This window comes from Meleagris gallopavo, chromosome 1 (assembly GCF_905368555.1).
Source record: "Meleagris gallopavo chromosome 1, MGAL_WU_HG_1.1, whole genome shotgun sequence".
Taxonomy (NCBI): Eukaryota; Metazoa; Chordata; class Aves; order Galliformes; family Phasianidae; genus Meleagris; species Meleagris gallopavo.
In genome coordinates this window covers 86164944-86184956 of record NC_139404.1, presented here as the reverse complement: position 1 = coordinate 86184956, position 20013 = coordinate 86164944, and the positions used below count along the sequence as shown (strand labels likewise).

General features: G+C 35.6%; 1 protein-coding gene across 1 annotated transcript in view; it reads left to right on the top strand.

Moving 5' to 3' along the window:
- The window catches only part of LOC104909327 (ephrin type-A receptor 6), a 450149-nt gene that overhangs the window by 252210 nt on the left and 177926 nt on the right, over nt 1-20013 (top strand). Inside the window, exons 4-5 of the mRNA XM_085239360.1 lie at nt 9477-9632; nt 17193-17528. Of these exons, the coding sequence (XP_085095486.1) occupies nt 9477-9632; nt 17193-17528 (492 nt within the window). The remainder of the gene's footprint in view (nt 1-9476; nt 9633-17192; nt 17529-20013) is intronic.

Sequence of the window (20013 nt, the reverse complement as noted above, 5' to 3'; positions counted from 1 at the left end):
ACATTTACAGTATATTTAGGTACAGAGCTCATCACTGTCTTCACATGCTGGAATCACAGATTATTTCCACTAAAAATACTAAACCAGATTTGGTGTTCCTGCTTGAAAATTATGAACCAAGTCTTCAAAGATCATGTTTTTATTAATGATGGTTCCTTGTGGTAATGCAGTAACACAGCACTGCAGCGATGTAGTTGTGCAAGTGTCCGTATGGTTAAAAACTCCTATTCTAATAGCTGCGGCCTTTTTATTGACTTGGTTGTCCAAAACATGTTTATCTCAAATCACTGACACATCTTCTTTGGGCAGATGATAATCACTAATCTCGTTCAGGAACATCTAAGCAGCATAAAAGCTGCTTTTGTTTTGATTTTAGCTAGAATTTGTTTTTTGCTGTTGGAGCCTGTACTGATGTACTTAAATTAATCTCATGCAAAGTGAAACTCTACAGTCATCTCTGTAGCCCCTTTAGGCAGGTGTATCTGAGCTAAACATAATGTGAGTTGCAGGATTATAACCTGCTCAAAAAAATTAGCTGTATTGATTCATCAGTGAAGATTATAAAATTCAGTTAAAGACGAATTTTAAAAGGTTGCAGACCCTATTTAAGCAGTGTAGCCTATTTTATGATCAGTATTTATTCTGCAAGACATGATCCTGACCTATAGTTACGGTGCTTGATATTTCCCATCAAATGAGCCTCTTTTCAACTACTTGCAATTTTGTCACTTTTCAATTTATTTATTCTGAACCATTCTTACCTGCCATTCTTTGAATAGTATCTATGCTTCCAGTATCATATTCTTAAATCTAAGAAAGTATTTCAATACTCTTTTAAAAATATTTTTGAAAACAAAAACAAGTCCTTACTCAAGATTTTTTTTTGAAGAGGTTAACAATCTACACTGCATTGAGAAACATAACATTAGTACTTGAAGCTTAGCCAAAATAACTGAATAATTTAGTCCATTATTTGGGAAATCTGTTACACATAATTGAATTTTCTGTTTGTGTATGGGTTTTGTTGTTTTTCCCTGATGAATTACAAGGTCTTGGGCATTAACCTTTCTCCTGCAATGCTATATTGTAAATATTCTTTAGTTTTGTTATTGTTGCTTTAAGATTAGGAAGGTACAATTACAAAACAAAGTCTAAATAGTTGTTTAGGAAATAAGAACCTTAAAGTACATCATACGTGGTAGTAATTACATACACAGCTATCTGTCCTCTCTTTTCCTCAGAGAACTATGACATTTTATACTTTCACATTTGATTTTGAGAATTGAGCATTGTTCTAGGCATAGTGCAATGATCTCCATGGATATGAACCTACAGAATAATCTGAAAACTAAGCATATCTGCCAAATCTATTATTACACTATAAGATAAACAATATTTTAATTGCATTCTTGCATCTCCTGAATCTTGGGATCACCTCTACTTCTTTTAATGTAGCCTATTTTTTCCTGTTAGTCATTTTAGATTTGTTTCCCTCTTGTGAGGATGAGGAAAATAACATAAAATTGAATTAGAAAACATTTATATTATTCTTTTAAGCTCCTGAGAGCCATTTTACAATAAACTTCATTATTATTAATATGTTGCTTAGCATCATACACACTTATTGATATACAGTAGAAATGTTTTACTTTGCTCATTATAAATTTGATAAATTGCATGTGATGTAGGTCACATGGATCTTAAGCTCATGATGTCCCAGTGTCTGGATTTCCTTTGATGTAATGCAGAAAGAATTATGGATCATTGCATATACCATTACCCCCGTGGTTTTGTTTCTTCTACTATATTGTGTATACATAGATTTTTTTGTATAAAAAGTCATGTCTGTGTATGTAACATGTGTGCATGTACATACACTAACATTCAAAACAAAATACACAGTTTTCTCAGAGAGGGAACACAGGTGGTGGATGTTATGTTGTTCTGGAAGGCTCTTAGAGATTGTTTTAATCTGTGTAGTGCTGAAGCTTTCCTGGAATTAAAAAATAAAATTAAAAAAAAAAAGAAAGAAATATGTTAATTAACAGTGTGTTTAAGTCTGTATTTAAGTCTATGAAGGCAATGTATGAAAACAAAACAAGTGTGCCTAGTTACAGACCTTCAGGAAAAACATATAAGGTAATAAATACAATACATAGGCAATGTGACACTATAATTCTGCTAATAGTTAACAAAGAAAAGAGCACACTCAGATGTGTCATTCCTACCCTAACTCTTTTTCTGAACTCCAGTGTTCCCCTTGACTGCAGGTTAAGGGGAGGCCACAGTACTGACAGCCAGTCCTCCTCCAGAACTTCTCAAATCCTTCCCTTACTAGGCAATGACAAAGAATGGGTTTTGATAGACTCGGGAGCAACAGGAGCAACAGCTTAAGTCACCAAGTAATTGTTGCTCTGCATGCAAAAAGCGAAGTTTAACAACATAATTTGTTTTCACTCTGCAAAAGCTATTTGAGTCACCTCAGTGGCAAACAAGATGTTTCTCTTTGTTCTTATCAGAAGCCTTTAGTTGCCAACTTAAAAGGCTTTGAGAAGTAGCTGACAAAGCAGCTTAAGAAATGCAGAATAGTGTTCACCTGTGCTGTGCTGTGTGGATCCTAGCCCTTTGATGAACTATTGAATTGCATCTAGTATGACAGGCAGTGATAAAATTAATATCACTGGCTGTTCTCCTTGACTATGTGAGCTTTTGGGTAAAACTCAGATACTTTAAAAACATGGTATGTGACCTGAATCACTGCTCCAGTTATTGTATTGCAACTGATATTTTATACTGGAAAAAAATGTATTGAGATGAACTGAAAATACTGTTTGATATACACCAATTATCTCTTTTGTCATTGCTTGTAATCATTTTAATAAATAGCCTCAGTAGAATACTGGGAAATATGAGAATGAAAGAAAATAAGTCATGGAAAAACAAAAAGATTTATCACAAAGGGAAAGAATAATTAATTTAATTTGCCTGTCTTCGTCATGTACTTTAATTTGAAAAAAACAGCCTGTTTTTTTTCTTTTCCCTTGTTGCTTTCCAGAGTCAAAAGATATGAGTAACATTGTCCTCTGTTCTTCACCTCAAACAATAGGACTATTAAAAATCAGAAGATAGTGGCAAGCAAAGAGTCTGATTGGCAATAAATACACAGATGCATTTGAGTGCATACCCCAACACATAGTTGTGTAATCTCATCAGATTTACTGCAGATAAGAAGAGAATTTTTCCATTTTCCTAAAATGGTCGGGCCATTCTATCACTAAGTTGTCTGTGGTTATGTATGTGGGTATGTGCCATCTGTGTGAAAGGAGCCAAAGAAAACTTTTGATTTTTTGACATATGATGTCATATTCATGTGGCTTCAATACATGTCATATTCCTTATTCTGTAATCTATCATAGCTGGTCATCGTCTGGTAGCTCATCATGCCTCATGTTTCTGGCAACTCTTCATCCATTGTTTCACTATCATCACATAAAGCATATCTCTTCTTTCTCCCAGTCCATTTGTGACCTGAACACAGGAAGGATTATGTGAAGAAAGAAAAGACACGAGACTAATTAATCAGATAGTACTCACAGTTGAAGACTGTTATCCTAGCTTCTATTGTCCCATTTTTTTAATATCCTAATATTTGTGATCATATTCTTTTATAAGTAAAACACTACGTGCATCTCATTATATTTTCTCTTGTTCTTTTCTATATACTTATTTGTTCTTTTCTACGTACATTTAATAGAACATCAATAGATTAAAATATTATTATAGTTCCCAGTATCTGCACAGAGGTAGAGTCAAACAGGCTTTCCTAGATTGCTCTTTATATAAAGTGATCAGATATCAGAAGATTAAGAGGATATTAAACTTGAAATATTTATATATTAACAGAACATAACAAATATAGAAGATATCAATCTCATAGTACAATAGTGGGTTTCAGTAAGCAATTTAAGAAAACATAGGAGGTGTAGAAAAGCATAGCAAATTGTATGTTTCAGAAAGATTAAACCAGCTCTTCCACAGAGCTCCTGATAGTTACTATTCATTGTAATGACAGCAGTCTTCTCTTTTTTAATTTGATTGATGGTCACTCAGCCATCTATAAAAATCCCATTTTTGTGAGAAATGTTTCCCGCACACAGACCAACAAATGTCAGGCATGCGTAAAAGTTGCTCCTTAGTTTCATTTGCATTCCCTTTTCTTGGTAATGGTTGATGGATTGAATTCAAGGCATTCAAGGCTGGCTTGGATGGTGCCTGGGGTAGCCTGATCTGATGGGTGGCAGCCCTGCCCATGGCAGGAGGTTGGGACTGGGTGGTGTTTATGGTCTCCCTCCAATCTAAGCCATTCTGTGATTCTATCATTCTGTGATTCAGGTCTTATAAAACTGTGTGAAATCAGGGTAAGTACTTTACAATAACGAGCTCCACATAGCAGTAAAAATGTCCCTTTTTTTTAAAGCAGAAAGCTTTGTGGCCATTAATACGACCACCATATCTGCATTTGTCAGCATATGGAGTACCTGTCAGGTGAGGAAGGCACTCAACAGCCACAGCTTTTTTGATTAGAAAAGAATAGTAATTGACCCATTACCTTGTTTGTTACACTGGACAAATCAAAAGAACCTTAAAAATAATGTCCAATCTTGCAGGAATTGAAGCCCTCACTCCTCACAGCCTGAGAAGTGTCGCGAGAGCAGGGCCTTTAAGACCTTGTGCAGCCTTTGTCTGGGCCTGCTGGCATTGGCAATCTATCTGAATTTCCGGAGGTACCTCGGTGTAGCGTAGCTTTCTTTGCACTTTCTACAATATATATCCAGCTATTAGTTTGAGTTGTTGAACCGCCACGAGGCCTGCAGTGTCCAGGGCTCCCTGGGTAGGTCCAGGCAGGCCCTTGAACTTGAACTCTGTACTGACCCAGAGCCCCCATAGCTGAACACTTAGTGGGGAGAGGTGCTGGGGGGTCTTCTAGAGTGGTTATGGCCATAGGCTGTGCTGCCATGCATGGGGAAGAGCACAAGACCGTTTGGAAAGTGCCATACACATACGCTTGGGAACCATTAAGGTTGTATCTTATTGCAAAGAATATCTTAGGGCTCTGGTGCACAGTGCGCCTCAAATGTTTTTACAGTCTCATTCAGCACCCCTGCACATAGCACCAACAGCACTAAAACTGTTTTGCAACTGCTGGATAAACACCTTCTCCTACTCTCAGCCCAAGCTGAGACACTAGCAAGTCATAAATCACTTTCTTAAAGAGTTCACCAGAGCTTTGCAGAGTGTTCTCTTTGTATGCATTTATGTATAACACAATCAAAAACTAAATGTCATACATTAAACATTAAATAAGGAAAACGATACTCATTACAAAGGTTTTACAACTTAAAACACCATAATCAAATCCTGATAAAGCTATAGTAGTAGCACATTCATAGATGTGTTATCATTTGTGATGCCAATTAAGTTACCAGTACTTCTGTGTATGATCCCTGGTATTTCACTGGAGAAAACTTTAGTGTCTTTGAATTGTTCATTCAGACACCCTGTTAATTACTTACCCATTAAGGCAATATTTTATTATCATCCCCCAGGCTTTACAAAAGTCAAATCTTATACAGTTCATATAATTAGTAGCTGAGAAAGTCACTTCTGTTAGATAAAGTTAGGGAAAATAAAATGTCTCTCAGTCATTTAGAGGTTAGAAAAAACAATGCTGTGTGGTAACAAACATAAAAACAAACTTTTTGGGGGGAGTAGGGATAGTCATCGATGCACAAGTAATATCTGCAAATGATGTATATAGGTATTAGCTGAGTGAGGGAGATGCTGTGATAAAACCTTTGAAAGTGCGGATTTTTTCAGCACATACAAAACGAAATTTCCTGCATACATAAGTATCTAGTACAAACTTTCAACTTACATGTAATGTATTTTACATAGGCTGTCATTTTGCATGGAAAAGATGGCTTTTTTTTCCCTCTCCAAATACAAAACCATAATCCATTAATAATTAAGTCTCTGAATTTCTGATTTGCCCATCAGGCAGTTTGTGCACTGTGTGAGTTCTGAAGAACAAAAAATAGAAATGATAGGAAGGTGGGCAAAAATGATAGGAAGCTCCTGTTTCTTAAAGGAGTTTGGTTAACATTGAGCGTGTAGGTAGTTCTGTTGAATATGCTCTTTAGGGAGTCATATTTTTATCCTTATTTTAGATACCATGTGATTTTAGGACTCTGGACTTGAATGCCTCAAGGACTTGTATACGGTTTGATATCACAGTGAGTTGCAGTGATGCAGTCTGTGATCTCATAGCAGATCATTTACAGACTCCAGTTTTGCAAAATGTTCTGTACAAATTGGAAATGGAACACAAATACCATTGACTTATTTGTACAATTTTCCTCTAATTGATTGGAATTGCTCTGAGCTGGAAGTGGTCTTACAGAGCCTTACGCTCCATGGAAGAGGCCAAACCATAGTCAGTCTTGTTAAAATACGCCAAAGAAGAATTAGAGAGACTCTTCCTTTCTTCATGAGAGGACCATGAGTTGTGTAAAGATATACTCAGCTTGTGCCTGTTTAGTAGCAGGCCATAAACAACCTGCCAAAACCTAACTCATAACAAGTCAAAAGAAATCATAGTCCTTAAAATGTGGCATTGTACATGTTTTCTGATAAATAAGCTTTTAAAAACTTTGATAGTAAATCCAATTTTTGCAAGTTTTCCATGGAAAATTATAAACAATTCCATCTTGTTAAAGGTTAAATTCTGCCATTGAAGCGTAATATTAGCAGAGTCTAAGCTGTGTATGGCAGCTGAAGTGCTGTATTTCAGTCCTGTGCTGCATATTCAGTGATCCTAATAGACTATTTTGTTTCACCTTGAATATTGTCAGTGATCACTGAGTTACAGCAAGACGTGAGTTCTCCCAAGCTTGTGAATATGCAAGGGTTTTCAACTTGTTTAAGAAAGGCTGGATTTTATTTGAAAGTATACAGTAATTGTGATTGTCTTATTTTACATTTGGATGTGGGGAGGGTTCTCAACAGCTTCATAAACTTAACCATATGAGAGATGCTCTGCTGTCTTCTTTTTGGAACGTATGGGATACATGTGACATGATGGTGCATGTATTTGGGTTGGCTTCAAAAGAAAGTAAAGTATCTACATATTCACCCATTTTTTACCCTGGCATTTCCATGAGTGTATACATGCTTTCTTTTAAGACAAAAACAAATCAAACCATATTGAAACCACATCTGCTTCAAATACACTCCAGGAAACCATTTCAGAATAAAACAACTGCATTTTTAAATTGGTAGTAATTTTCTCTTTGAATTTTATATTAGTGAAAAGCTTAAAGTTCAAATTTATCTTGAAAGGGGAAGCTGTGTTTCTTTTGGTCCAAAGTGGTTTATTATTTGTGGAATGGAAGGGAAGATGGAATTATTTAATGGTTGATAGAAAAGATTTTGGAAGTGATAAGAATTTTAAAAAGTATTCATTCGACTGCAAAGACAACCTTGAATTGCCAACTCCTTAATCACAAACTTCTTTGTGTGGCAACACACATATGAAAGGTACCTATTAAAACAGTATCCATCTTCAGATAAGAACGGCATGAGAAAAAAAGGAGCAAGCATTCATGCCACCCTTTCCACATTCTACTTTACTTCGTCTCTTACTTCCTTCCAGCAAGGAAGGAAGAGTCAGCATCTCCAATACTGCTATCTTACTTACACCAAACCCACTGTCATTCCAATCAGTGGAAAATTGCCACTGACTGAATCACAGAGGTATCAGACCAGCAGCTATTTAAAGGGAAAATCCCTGCTGTTCCCACCTTTCTTATCTGTAGCACCAGGATTACGTTTTTTCTTTTTCTTTAATGGCAGCAGGACAGAATTCCTTCCTCATATCTATTCAGCATAGTAAGAAGAACACGCTGGGAGAACTGCTGAAATAGTTCAGTCATAATTAAGCTCTTATGCTTACATCTGAAAAAATGGCTCTGGATTCTGGTAAGGAATCAGCAGTTACTTTTTTTCAGCTCCTCTCACTCCTTTTCCCCCAGACACTTAATGAAACCACTTTGGTATCAAACAGGTGCTTTGGAATCAGAAGCAAAACTGATCTGTGTATATGTTATCTAAAAGTTAGTACCTTTTAATGACAAACCTAGTTTGAATTGACAGTTTATCTGTAAAATTCATAATTCAAAATTCATATAATTATTTATAGAGCGCTTAATTTTAATATTGTTATTTTACCATATTGCAAGAGAAGGAAATGCAGCCTAGTTCCTGTAACACTGTGTAAAGGAAACAGTCCTGAATATGTTGAAAAAAGAAAATTCCACATAGGGTCGTAAAAATAATAATTATAGCCGGAACTTCCATTGTACTGGTGAAAATCAGGAGGAATTTGAGCCTGTGCTGTCTGTACATGCTAGAATTGCTCTTCTATTTGTTTTTGTTCTGTTTGTTAATTGGGAATTCAGAAGACAGTAACTGCAGTATATACTGGTATGTGTTTAAATGTGGTAGCTGGAAGGAGAAAGGAAGAAATCTGTCTAAACATGTGTGACGATTTCTGAGGACAGTTTAAAAATAATATTTCAGAATGCTAACCAGGCACTTTTATGAAAACGTATTTTAACTAGTTATTTCTGCTTTAAAGGCCGACAGATGGGCATCTAAAATTGTGCTGTCACCAACAACTTCTGGAACTCCATCTCCAGCTGGGTGGGCAGTGGGCTCTGATCATTGCAATATCTGTCCCCAGGGCAGCTGCTATCCCAGTTGTTTATTAACACAGTGAAGAGTAGCCTGAGGCTTGTTGTAGTTTGTGCTAGATTTATTGGCACCTCTTTCCTAGTCTCCAAAGATTGTTACAGCAGCACACAGCCTTCATTCCAATAAGGTGCAAAGGACCCATCTAATATGACCCTTCTGTAAGTGCCATCTCAGGGGAATGTGGACAGATCAGACCCACCTGTAAGAACAGGGGTGTCATCCTTGTCATCAAGGCATTGTGAGGATAAGCATATTGAGCCTTGCGAGTTTCCATTATTTAAATAAGGAAGCCATATAAATAGTATTGATGGATGAGAAAGTATCCCATTCTTTCTATTTATTAATATACTGGACATACATAGATCATTGACTGATAGACTGTGTGCTTGTGTTTACTGATATTAGTGAAGTTTTCTAGGTGACAACTTCAAGCAGCAGCAAGGGCTGTCAATATATTAGGAAGCTGTTTCTTTTAATGTTTCCCCGTCAGATACCAAAGAAAGCATTTTTTTGTTGTAGACCAAAATAAAAACTTTGAAGCATTAAGTGGAAATAATAACATGTATCTAGGTTGGAAAGAGAACGCGTTATAACTGCACGAAGCAGATTTTACCTATGGCCAAAACTTGCTGCTGTTAATGAAATATTATCTTCTTGTTTTGCAGCTTGCAGGCCTGGATTCTATAAAGCATTTGCTGGAAATGTAAAGTGCTCCAAGTGCCCTCCACACAGTTCAACCTATGTTGAAGCAACTTCAGTCTGTCAGTGTGAAAAAGGTTACTTCAGAGCTGAGAAAGATCCACCGACTATGGCATGTACCCGTAAGTCTGCTCAGTATCAGTGTCTGCAATTCTCTTGCATGCTTCATTTTTGTATTTAAAAAAACAATGGCACATTTTATAAAGAATTCTGCTAAAAATTACCAAAAGAGATTTTTTAAATCAAATTTTGAACAGCAGATTTCTATTTAGTATTGGTATCCCTAAAAATACTGACATGTTTTGTACTTCAATGATTTATTAACTTGTAGTTCTGAGAAGTAATGTAAGGTAATCACTGTCATAAAGATAGCAATGTTGAATTTTAATTATCAGTATATATTTTAAAGACATGAAAATATGTGCAACATCCAAAAAACTGAGGATGCTTGTAAACAACAACAACAAAAAAAAACTGATATGGCATAAACTCCTGTCTCCTCAGATTAAAAAAAAAATAAATTAAGAGTACTGTTGCAATAACTAGCTGTGCATAGTCAATTTTTTGGTGTGTCTAATCATGTAAAAGTAACTGAGCTGACAGCAGTAGAGTTGAACCTTTTCCCGTGCTAATGTTAGTGTCACCATATGGCACTGTACTGGGTAAATAGGGAATATACCACACAATTTGGATTCATGAAGTTTTAGGCATTCCATAATCCTGAGATCATTACACAGACTAAGCCTTGTCTATCTACTGAATGGGAGTAATCTTCACCAAAAATAACATTTCACAGATCCATGGAGCTTATCAGAAAGTTGTCTAATCTAACCATAGAGCATTCAGAGGTGAAGGGTAAGTCCCAGTCTCCAGCTGCTTAAGAGACATAATGTCATGACACATAAGGTTCAAATAAGGAGTTCAACCCAACTAGCACAATCTGCTGTCAGATGACTCTGGAGCAAAGCACACAGGCCTGTCATTTTTCACAGAATATGTGAGGGGGAAAAACAATGTTTTTCTGGACTTCCCACGGGAAGATGGGCTTACATATAATTCCAGTCATATGAGTGACCTGAGCACAGGCCTTGAAAACTTACCCACAGAGCTAACACACATTCCAGGCACCCTTGACAGTTTCATGCTTATGACAATGGTTTCACTCATGCATTATGTACATCTGATTCCATATTGTTTATGTCATTGATTTTTCATTTACAAAGGACAGTTCTCTGAAAAATTACTCATATATGGCATAAGGTTTCCCTCATTGTCTTTCAGGGCTCAGTTTTAAACCCTGCTACTCACTACTCTTGGTAAGGTAGGTCATGTGTGTGGGATCCGTGTGGCACCAGGGCGTGGGTACTTACAGCACCCTGAATCCCTCTTTCCCCCAAAATAAAAAGATGCAGAGAGCTGCTTTGGTTGAAAACTGTCAGTAAAGACTTTTTGCCAGATCACTCTGTTTCTCTGAGAATATCAGGCAAAACAACCAAGTAAACTGAGGTAAAAAAGAAAACAACCACAACAGAAGTGCCAGTGTCTCATCTCACTTCAGGCTTGAAGAAATAGTAAGGGAGACAGTGAACCACTTTCTAGTTTCTGCCTTGTTCCTTGTTCAATGCCACCATGCATTACCTCTTATTCAGCCTAGATTGCAAGGTGTCAGTACTTCACTGAATGTAACAGCAGATATATTCATCTTATACCTACAATGATGATTATTTCACTAATTGTCAGCTCTGCAAATGACTAAGCTTCTGACAGGCAGACTGTGCTCTTATCTTCTTTCACATCATCAGTAATGAAGAATCTGCAGACCAAATTACTCCCTAAGTGGTATATTTAGCCCCACTGCTTTCAAATTATGCTCTCAGTTATTAAAATTGTTTGTCATAAATACAACCTCACTGCTTTTGGAGGGTCTGCACAGATGTGACTAATTTAAATTTAATAAACAAAGATACTAGTGATGTATGAGACAGGTTAGAATTTAGCTTGTTTCTTCCAAACTGTCATGCTTTGCTCTAATAAGAGGAGATGAAAAGTTAGGAAAAAAATAAGCCATTTAAAATTCATAAAGAGAAAGGGCTGTACAGTAAGAAAATGAATTTTGTACATAACTATTTTTGGACCAAATCTACATTTTTTATGTCAACCTGCAAATTTGTGTTCAGACATGTTAGTCACATTTTTCTTCTGATTTTTTAATCAAGAGTCATTCTTGAATCAAATACAGAATTAATAGTGAATTCACTTTAAAAACCTCTTCATCTTCAAATATTTTAAACCAACTACATTCATGCCTTTTTTTATTTGCTTCCTAGATCCTGCAAAGCAAGATGGCTAAAATAGGTAGATCACAGCAATATAGACTTATATAGAGGGCTTGGGTTGGAAGGGACCTTAGAGAGCACCCAGTGTCATTGCACGGCCGTGTGCAGGGTTGCCACCCACTAGATCAGGTGCCCAGATTTTTTCTTTCTTTCCTTGCATTCCTTTGCAGGGTTAGATGTTACTCCTCACTCCAGTATTTTTTTCCTTGATACTGGAAAACTTGCATAAGCAGCAGTATGGAGATTAATGGCCTTGATTTAAGACACCATGCATTTAAGAGCCTAGCTTCAGGCATCCATTTTTTTTAAGCTGAGCTTTGAATCTAATTTTATTAATTCTGCAAAAGTGCATATTGTATGTTTTTCCTAAATTGTACAGTATTTTATAGGAGCATGTACTTTGTAGAAAAGCATAATAGAAGGGCAAAAGAAAGTGACATTAGGATATTGTTAATTACTTTCTCCTAGCCCTTTTCCATTTGATTGGCACTTTTTATCAATCTCTTGCTATTATTCTTTATCCTTTTTGTATTCCTTTGCCATATGTGAATGTACTCTGTCGTTGATCTCTCTATACATACAATGAGCAACAAATAGCAGCATTACCTAATTCTCCATCTGATTACTGTGTACATTAACATTTCTCACCAATGTAAGTGGATAGATTGATCCATCTTTTCAAGGTCAAAGACAGGCAAACTTATGTTGGGTCTCTGGGTATGAATATGACTCTTTTCATGTTACACTTAAACAGTTTTGCAGCAGTACCGCTTATGTTCTGTTCAGTAATCACTGCTGATACAAACTGTATCCTCTATATTGAAGCTCTTTAAGGTCCACCTCTATTTTCCAGCAGTAAAATCAAGCAACGTGCTTGAAGCCTTTGACTCTACTGCTGCTATTCTTATTTATAGGCATATATTTGGGTGCAGTTTATGATTATGCTCAGGCTTGGAATATTCGTTTGCAGTCACCAGTTCCTATCATGAGGAAATCTTCCTGCCTGCCTCACTGAGAAAGAAATAAGTAATTCTGAAAAGGCAAGAGTGTCATACAGCATTCCAAACCAAGTGGCAATACTCATCTATATTGCATATATGTGTGTATATAATAAAGCTACTATGAGCACAAGGGACACAGCTAGATGCTGATTCTAGGTATTCTAAGGAGGTGATTAATTTCAGCCACATCCACTGTGAATTTAGTAGTCAAGTAACACCCAATTATTAGAGTTTAGTAGTTGGTAATGAACAGTTCCCACTTGAAAAAGCAGAAAGTATTTTCCAGACTATCATTGCCCAGTGTTTAAATACTACCTTGCCTTCACTGGACTTCTGCAGCATTTTGACTGCTCCTCCCTTCTTCCATGAAGGGCAAAATGCACTTCACCTTCATGGAAGGAGAGGATGCACAAAGCAGCTAGATGAGGTGCAAATCACTGCATGAGGCATAAACTCAGCTCTGAAGCTTTTGGAGTGAGTCCTCTACTCCGTAATAAATCAGTTCCAGTCTGCTCCACAGAGAGTATAGAGATAGTTTTTTCATTATAATTTGTAAATGACATTGTTCATACCCAGGCTGTTTTTATCCGAAAAGCAGAAGAGCTGCCTTTTTTTCCACTGCTCAACCATCTGAAGTGTTTTCTACATAAAATCTTAAGTCACGAATTTTGCTGTTGAGAATACAATCCATCATTTTCACCAATATACTTGGTTTCCTTAAAAATCAATGTAAGGAAATCCCCAGGAGCTTTGCACATAAACGTCTGCAGAAGGGTTATTGCTGCCAAGATTTTTGATGTGTTGAATAATCTTTGTATAATTTATAAATGATAACAAAGCAATCAGGCCACATTCATAAAAGCCCAGTGACACATAATTTAGCTGAATATCAGGGCTAGAATTAATTGTTTCTCTTTGTTCCAAGTTCTAAATCTTAGTAAATGATTCACTGCATGTCATTACAGCTTAATATTTGCATGAAATCACAGTTTAACTGGCATAATTTAACAGCAATTAAAAAGCTATTTAATCGTCATGCAAATTGGCATGAGGGGCTTTCAGTATGAAGGGTGTCTGAAGTTTTTGCAGACGGACGGCCATTACTTTCAGACACCTCTAATGTAATTAATAATGTTCTCCTATTTCATTGAATTGTGAATATACAATAATTCATGTTTTCTTGTATAATTGAGAATTAAATCCCAATTCATGAATATAGCACCTTCACTCTACGGTATACATAAGAAAAAGTTTATCTACTATATTGATTCTTCCAGAGATACCATCTACATAGAACTACGAATTGAACAAATTAAAATTCTTTTAAAAAGGAAAAAAAATGTTTCCTGGTGCCCAGATACACATTAAATCATATGTTTTGGCCTGCTGGAGCCTCTGAAGTAACATATAAAACCTGAGCTGTGATGACCCATTGTCATATCGGTTGTTTATATAAGATAAAATTTAAATCAGTTTCAAAACACTGGTTCCAGTCCTGTGAGCGATTACACACATGCTTAATGTTAAGTGCATGAGTATTATCAATTATTTCATGGGAGTTACAGATCAGCTTAAAGTCATGCAAACGCATGAATGTGATTAGGGCTCATCCTCCATATTCCTAAAACTCCTCATTGGTTTTAACAACGAGAATTTGTTAAGACCAGTCATTATTTAATTATAGCAATGTCTTTAGAGGAAACATAATTATCCTCTCTTCTACACATAAATACTAAGAACTGAAGCTGAATTCATCCATTCTGGTTTTAGTTTATTCCAGTCAAAGAACTGTTTTCCAGAGTAGCTTTAACTGCCAATGGCATAGTAATTTTATGGGAAATTAAGTTTGTAAATCTGAGACACTCTCAGATTGTAGAGGCTTGTTTACTACATCAGCATCTTCAAGGCTGTACCTTGCCTCTGCTTTCTGCATCAATGGAAAAATGAAACATCAGTGTAAATAGTTATTGTTAACAAGTTACATTTATAAATACTTCCATATTACGTTATTTCATATTTCACTGTTAGATTTATCACAGTCAAAGGCCAGGAAGGAAATAGTCAAAATGGTTTGTGAACATAAAAACTGCGGTTTTTTATTTACAAAAATAATTTTCATCTGTCAGGTTCGAGAAATATTGATCTTCAGCACAAATGAGGCACGTAGCATTCAGCAAATAATTTCTCTCTACCATGAATACTAACTGCTCTTTACTTTCTCCCTACCATAAACTTCAGGCAGGTAGATATAAAAATGAATACATAATTCAAAATATCTTCTTATCCACTGAAAAAAAAAAGTAATATAGTACCTCCAAGTATTTTAATGATCAAAAGCTTGAAATCTAATACCTAACTCTTCATTTACCTTAAGGCAAAAATCATTCTAATAAAGCCATAGCTCCTGCCGTTTAGTATTACAAAAGTATCAGAAGTCAAAAAACAACTCAAATGTTTAACTACAATTCACAGAAAACCCCAGTATTTCTTAGTTCACATCATCCCTCCCATGCCATATAAACAGTTTTTCCTTTTATAAGCATTCCAGCTTTTATAATTATGCTGCATAAATAAACGGATAACATCACTTTAAAATTATAAATTTTGATGAACAGTGACATTTTGTTCTGTAACTATTATTGCCTCTTTCCTTCTTTAAAGTTAGAAGTAATTCTCTCTGCAAAACGTGGCTATAATTGTATAGATCTTTACCATTATGTAGTATTTTACTAAAATATAAGATGAAGTAATGTTTTCATTTAAGGTATGATCTGTTTTTGTAGTCTAGGTCATCTTCAAGAAATAAGAAATTGAGTAAATGAATTTACTTCAGTTATAGGTACATATTTAAGAGCTACTCATAAGCTTGATTTTCTAAATTTGTTATTTGTTCAGCCAAAAAAATAGCTTAAAATAACTGCAAATATTAAGGAAAAATAAAATTTAAAATTTGAATTGAATAACTAGGAAAAAGTGATGTAACTTGATTATATTTTTTTTACTGAGATTTTGAATCCAAATTTATATGGAATAGCATGATAGTAATTTTGTTTTCCTTCCTAATGCAAAGTTATATTTATCTGACTATCCTTTGGGCAAAGGCTTTGTCCTCATGCTACAGATTTTTGAATTGGAACTTATAAATGTGTTGATTAATTATTTGAGGGGGGTTGTTAGTTTGTTTATTTAGTTCTTCTCTGATTGTCTTAAAGTTTCTATAAAAGATCATTATGATATTTCATTTATCTGACTTTCTCAGATGGACTCACTTCGCTGCTCAATTTCTGGAGTGAAATCTACTCTACAACAATTAGCTGAGATCATTTTCAAATGTTCTGTATAGTCTTTCAGGCTGCTTGAAAGTCCTTGGAATAATGAAAAGCTCACTCAAAGTTTAACCAGTGTCTCACAGCTATGTCTTAGTGGCAGGTTGTATAAATCACGAACAGCTGTATAGCAAGTTTAAAGTTTTGAAAGCTTTACTAACAATTGACTAAACTTTCCTCGTGTACTCTGACTTAATCTTGAGATCTGAAAATGTAATGCTCATTTAACTCAACAAAAATCCAGAAATTGCCAGTTGGGTTTACCACATTGGTCTTACATCCAAACCTGTAGCATAAAGCGTTGAGTTTTGTTTTGGGTGTAAGTTCTATGGACGTTTAGAAACTGTCTTTGAAAACTGTGTGTCTGTCTTTTTTGTCTAATGCTCTTAACCTGTGACCACCTACCTCCATTAATGAATAGCAGCAAAGAAATCCCAGAGGATAATAGCAGGAAATGATAGGGAAAAAAAAAAAAGAAAATCTGACACTGCAGGATTAATACGAACAATTTTACTTCTTGTACTTATTCCAAAGCTGTTATTTATTTATTTGCTTACTCATTTTAACTCTTATAAAACATCAAAGAGCATAAGTATCAGAAAAGTCTACCTTACTAAACACAAAATAAGGAAGTAATTTTTGTGGTTAAAGCTCAACGTCAGTATCCTACAAGATCAGTTGATATTTAGTGCAAATTTGTGTTACCAAGCCTAACTTGGACATTCCCAACTAATTTATATGTTGCCTTAAATTATTTCTGAAATAAATTCTCATTCATTTAGATTTTTCAACTTCTTATAATGTTGCCTATTTATTTTTTCTGGTTAATATTCAAGGAATTTAATTGTCTAGACAATTTCTAAAATTTTTCTTTGAATTCACCATTCAGTCATCGGTATTTTAACGCCTGTTTGTAAATAATTGCTTTAAAATTAATATAATTATTTATGTATCTCCTTCCCCTTGCCCCCCCAGATGGGCTGTTGTCACTTAGCAGTCTTTCCTTACCTTCTTTGCAGGGCCACCTTCTGCTCCCAGGAATGTGATTTTTAACATTAACGAAACAGCTCTCATGTTGGAATGGAGCCCACCAAGTGATACCGGAGGAAGAAAAGATCTCACTTACAGTGTCATCTGTAAGAAATGTGGGTCAGATGCCAGCCAGTGTGAAATATGTGGGGGAGGAATCCGCTTCATCCCCAGGCACACAGGTCTCATCAACTCCTCCGTGACGGTGCTGGACTTCGTGTCACATGTGAACTACACCTTTGAAATCGAGGCCACAAATGGCGTCTCGGAGTTGAGTTTCTCTCCCAAGCAGTTCACAGCTATCACAGTTACCACAGACCAAGATGGTAAGTCACTGTACTGCATGTCTGTTACTTTGCCCCTGTCATCCATGCATATATTGGGGGTATCATTTTGATTTTTTGAAGTTGGGGTCAGTGAGTTTGATGCTTTGCAGGTTGTAACATGCTTTTATGTGTGACAGCTTTCAGTTTCTGCTGATGGGGGCGCTAAATCTTTTTGTTAGTTGGCAATTGAGCCCATTACACAGAAATGACATCTTTTTGTTTAAAGCATCTTTCTGTATAAATTGAGCGCATGCTTTAACTACCTGAATCTACCAGTGGTTTGTCACAACTGGAGTCTGTGTCTGATGCTTTTCAAAGTCTTTCCATATGATTTTGGTTTTGAAAAACTAAAGGACAGCTTTATCCATCAATTTACAATTTATAGGTAAAATAAAAGCAAACTGTTTTCCTTTAGTATCAGTGTTTCATAGTACGAGTAAAATGTGCTTCACTGTAAGATACTCCAACATCTATATGAGCCATTTTCTTAAATGACCTAAAAGATTTTGTCTTCCTTTAATTGTCCCTTTTGTATTTATTGTTTCTGAGCTTCCCCCTCCATTTCAGTTCAAATTCATGTTGAAGGCAGTCCTTTATGAGAAATTTGTGAAATAACAGGAGTTCTATAGTTAATTTCTACAACTATTTCCCCTTCCATCTATAGAAAGAATTTCTATGCTAGCAAAAGCAGTGTTAGGTTACCAACAAAGCAGCCTATATGGCAGTGTTATCTTCTGGCTTGTGCTACTATAGATCAGAAGGTTATTTCAAAATTATCACTTGCTGACATTTGTTCCAGAAATATTTTTTACCTACTGTGCAATGACATTGCAACTGTAGTTGAAGTGTTAAATGTAGGACAGGAACTGAGTTGGCCAAATGAGGGTTTGGAGTGGCAGGCCTTTGGAAATAACAAAAACTGCTGATGTTGAGGAGGATACTGTTTTGTAGGAAGGCCTTGGGTTCATTCATTGATTGATCAGCCTAGCAAAAATCTGCCTACCTTTGTATCTGGAACAAGTAGTTGTGTGGATGAGTAAGTAATGACTTATTTGCCTTTGGGCATACCAAAATTAACAGCTTGCTGTGATGATGATGATGATGATAATCACAACGATGGTAACTGTAATAATACTCTTGAAAATGGATTGGGAAAGCCATGAAAACTACTCACTCACCCTTAATGTGATGATAGTAACAGAACAGCTGATTATATAAGATGCTTAATGATACGTGCCTGGCAATGAGAATTGTCTTAAGCTCTTAGGCTATGTACCACATTATGAAACTTTATTTCCTTTTTTATTAAATAAAAAATGTGGTGCCAGAAACTCCTCCTATATATACACTTATTTTTGGAAGTTTTGTTACATGATACTAAACACAAGCCACTTATCACACACAGGTAGGTCAACAGAGATACAGCTTATTTTTAAAGTGGCTAACAGCTATCTGAACACGTTTTGTGAATTGTATTTAAGCAGTAGGCTTTTTGCTGATGTCTGTTTCTGGTTTAGGGATATAGATTTTCACTTCAGTTTACTCAAAACAGGAATGAGACCAATGTTTTGATAATTTGTGACACACTGACAGTAAATGCTAGAGTGTAGGCTGCTTGCATGCCCTACAATAATTCTTACATTGCTAAAAAAAAGCTCTTGACAGGGCTTCAGAGAATTTAAGATTAGATTTCCAAAATATCAGTTGGTTTATTTGGATATAAAAAGACAGCTTTGCAGGAGGAAGTATTGTAATAAATGAAATGGAGGCATCTATAAAATGTAGTTATAAGATAAAATAATTTTGGTAGGCTTAGAAACTCGTTGTGTAAAATCATAAAACTGTTAACTATATATTTAGAAGGAAAAGAGAGGAAGGTACTGTTATATGAAAGAGATTTTCGAAGAAAATTAATGGAGGTTTATGGAAATTGAGAAGACATTAATAAGCATTTTTTGTGAGTTTAGTTTCGTCATGAATAAGAAGTGGTAGTATGGAGAAAGTTTGAGTATCTGACCTAAGGAAACAAAACTGTATATCTAAAGCTTCATTGCAGAGCTTTTATTAATGTTTGTAAATCATGCTAATGTTCTGTGATAAAAGGATTTATGACCTTTTTGATTTCTATTGGAAGCCAGAATTAGTAAACAGTTTAGAATTTTATTCTTGCCTTATTTACCAGAATTACAGGCCTTTATATTGAAAATATTTTCCAGATGTACCACCAAACAGTAATCTCACTGTTGCGGTCTTTCCTTGTAACTTTAATCATCCTGAAATGGGCACTGCTTACTGCCAGGTGCTGTAAAATCATGCACATGTTCATATAAGCAAAAGATCCAAGGTTAAAGATAGGAAGTGATAACAGGTCAAAAACATCCTAATGTGGACAAGGACTGAATTACCAAAAGTCCAAATTTGGAGCAATTCTTCCTTTTTGATGTATCTAATTTCAAAAAATCTATATTTATAATGACTTATACTT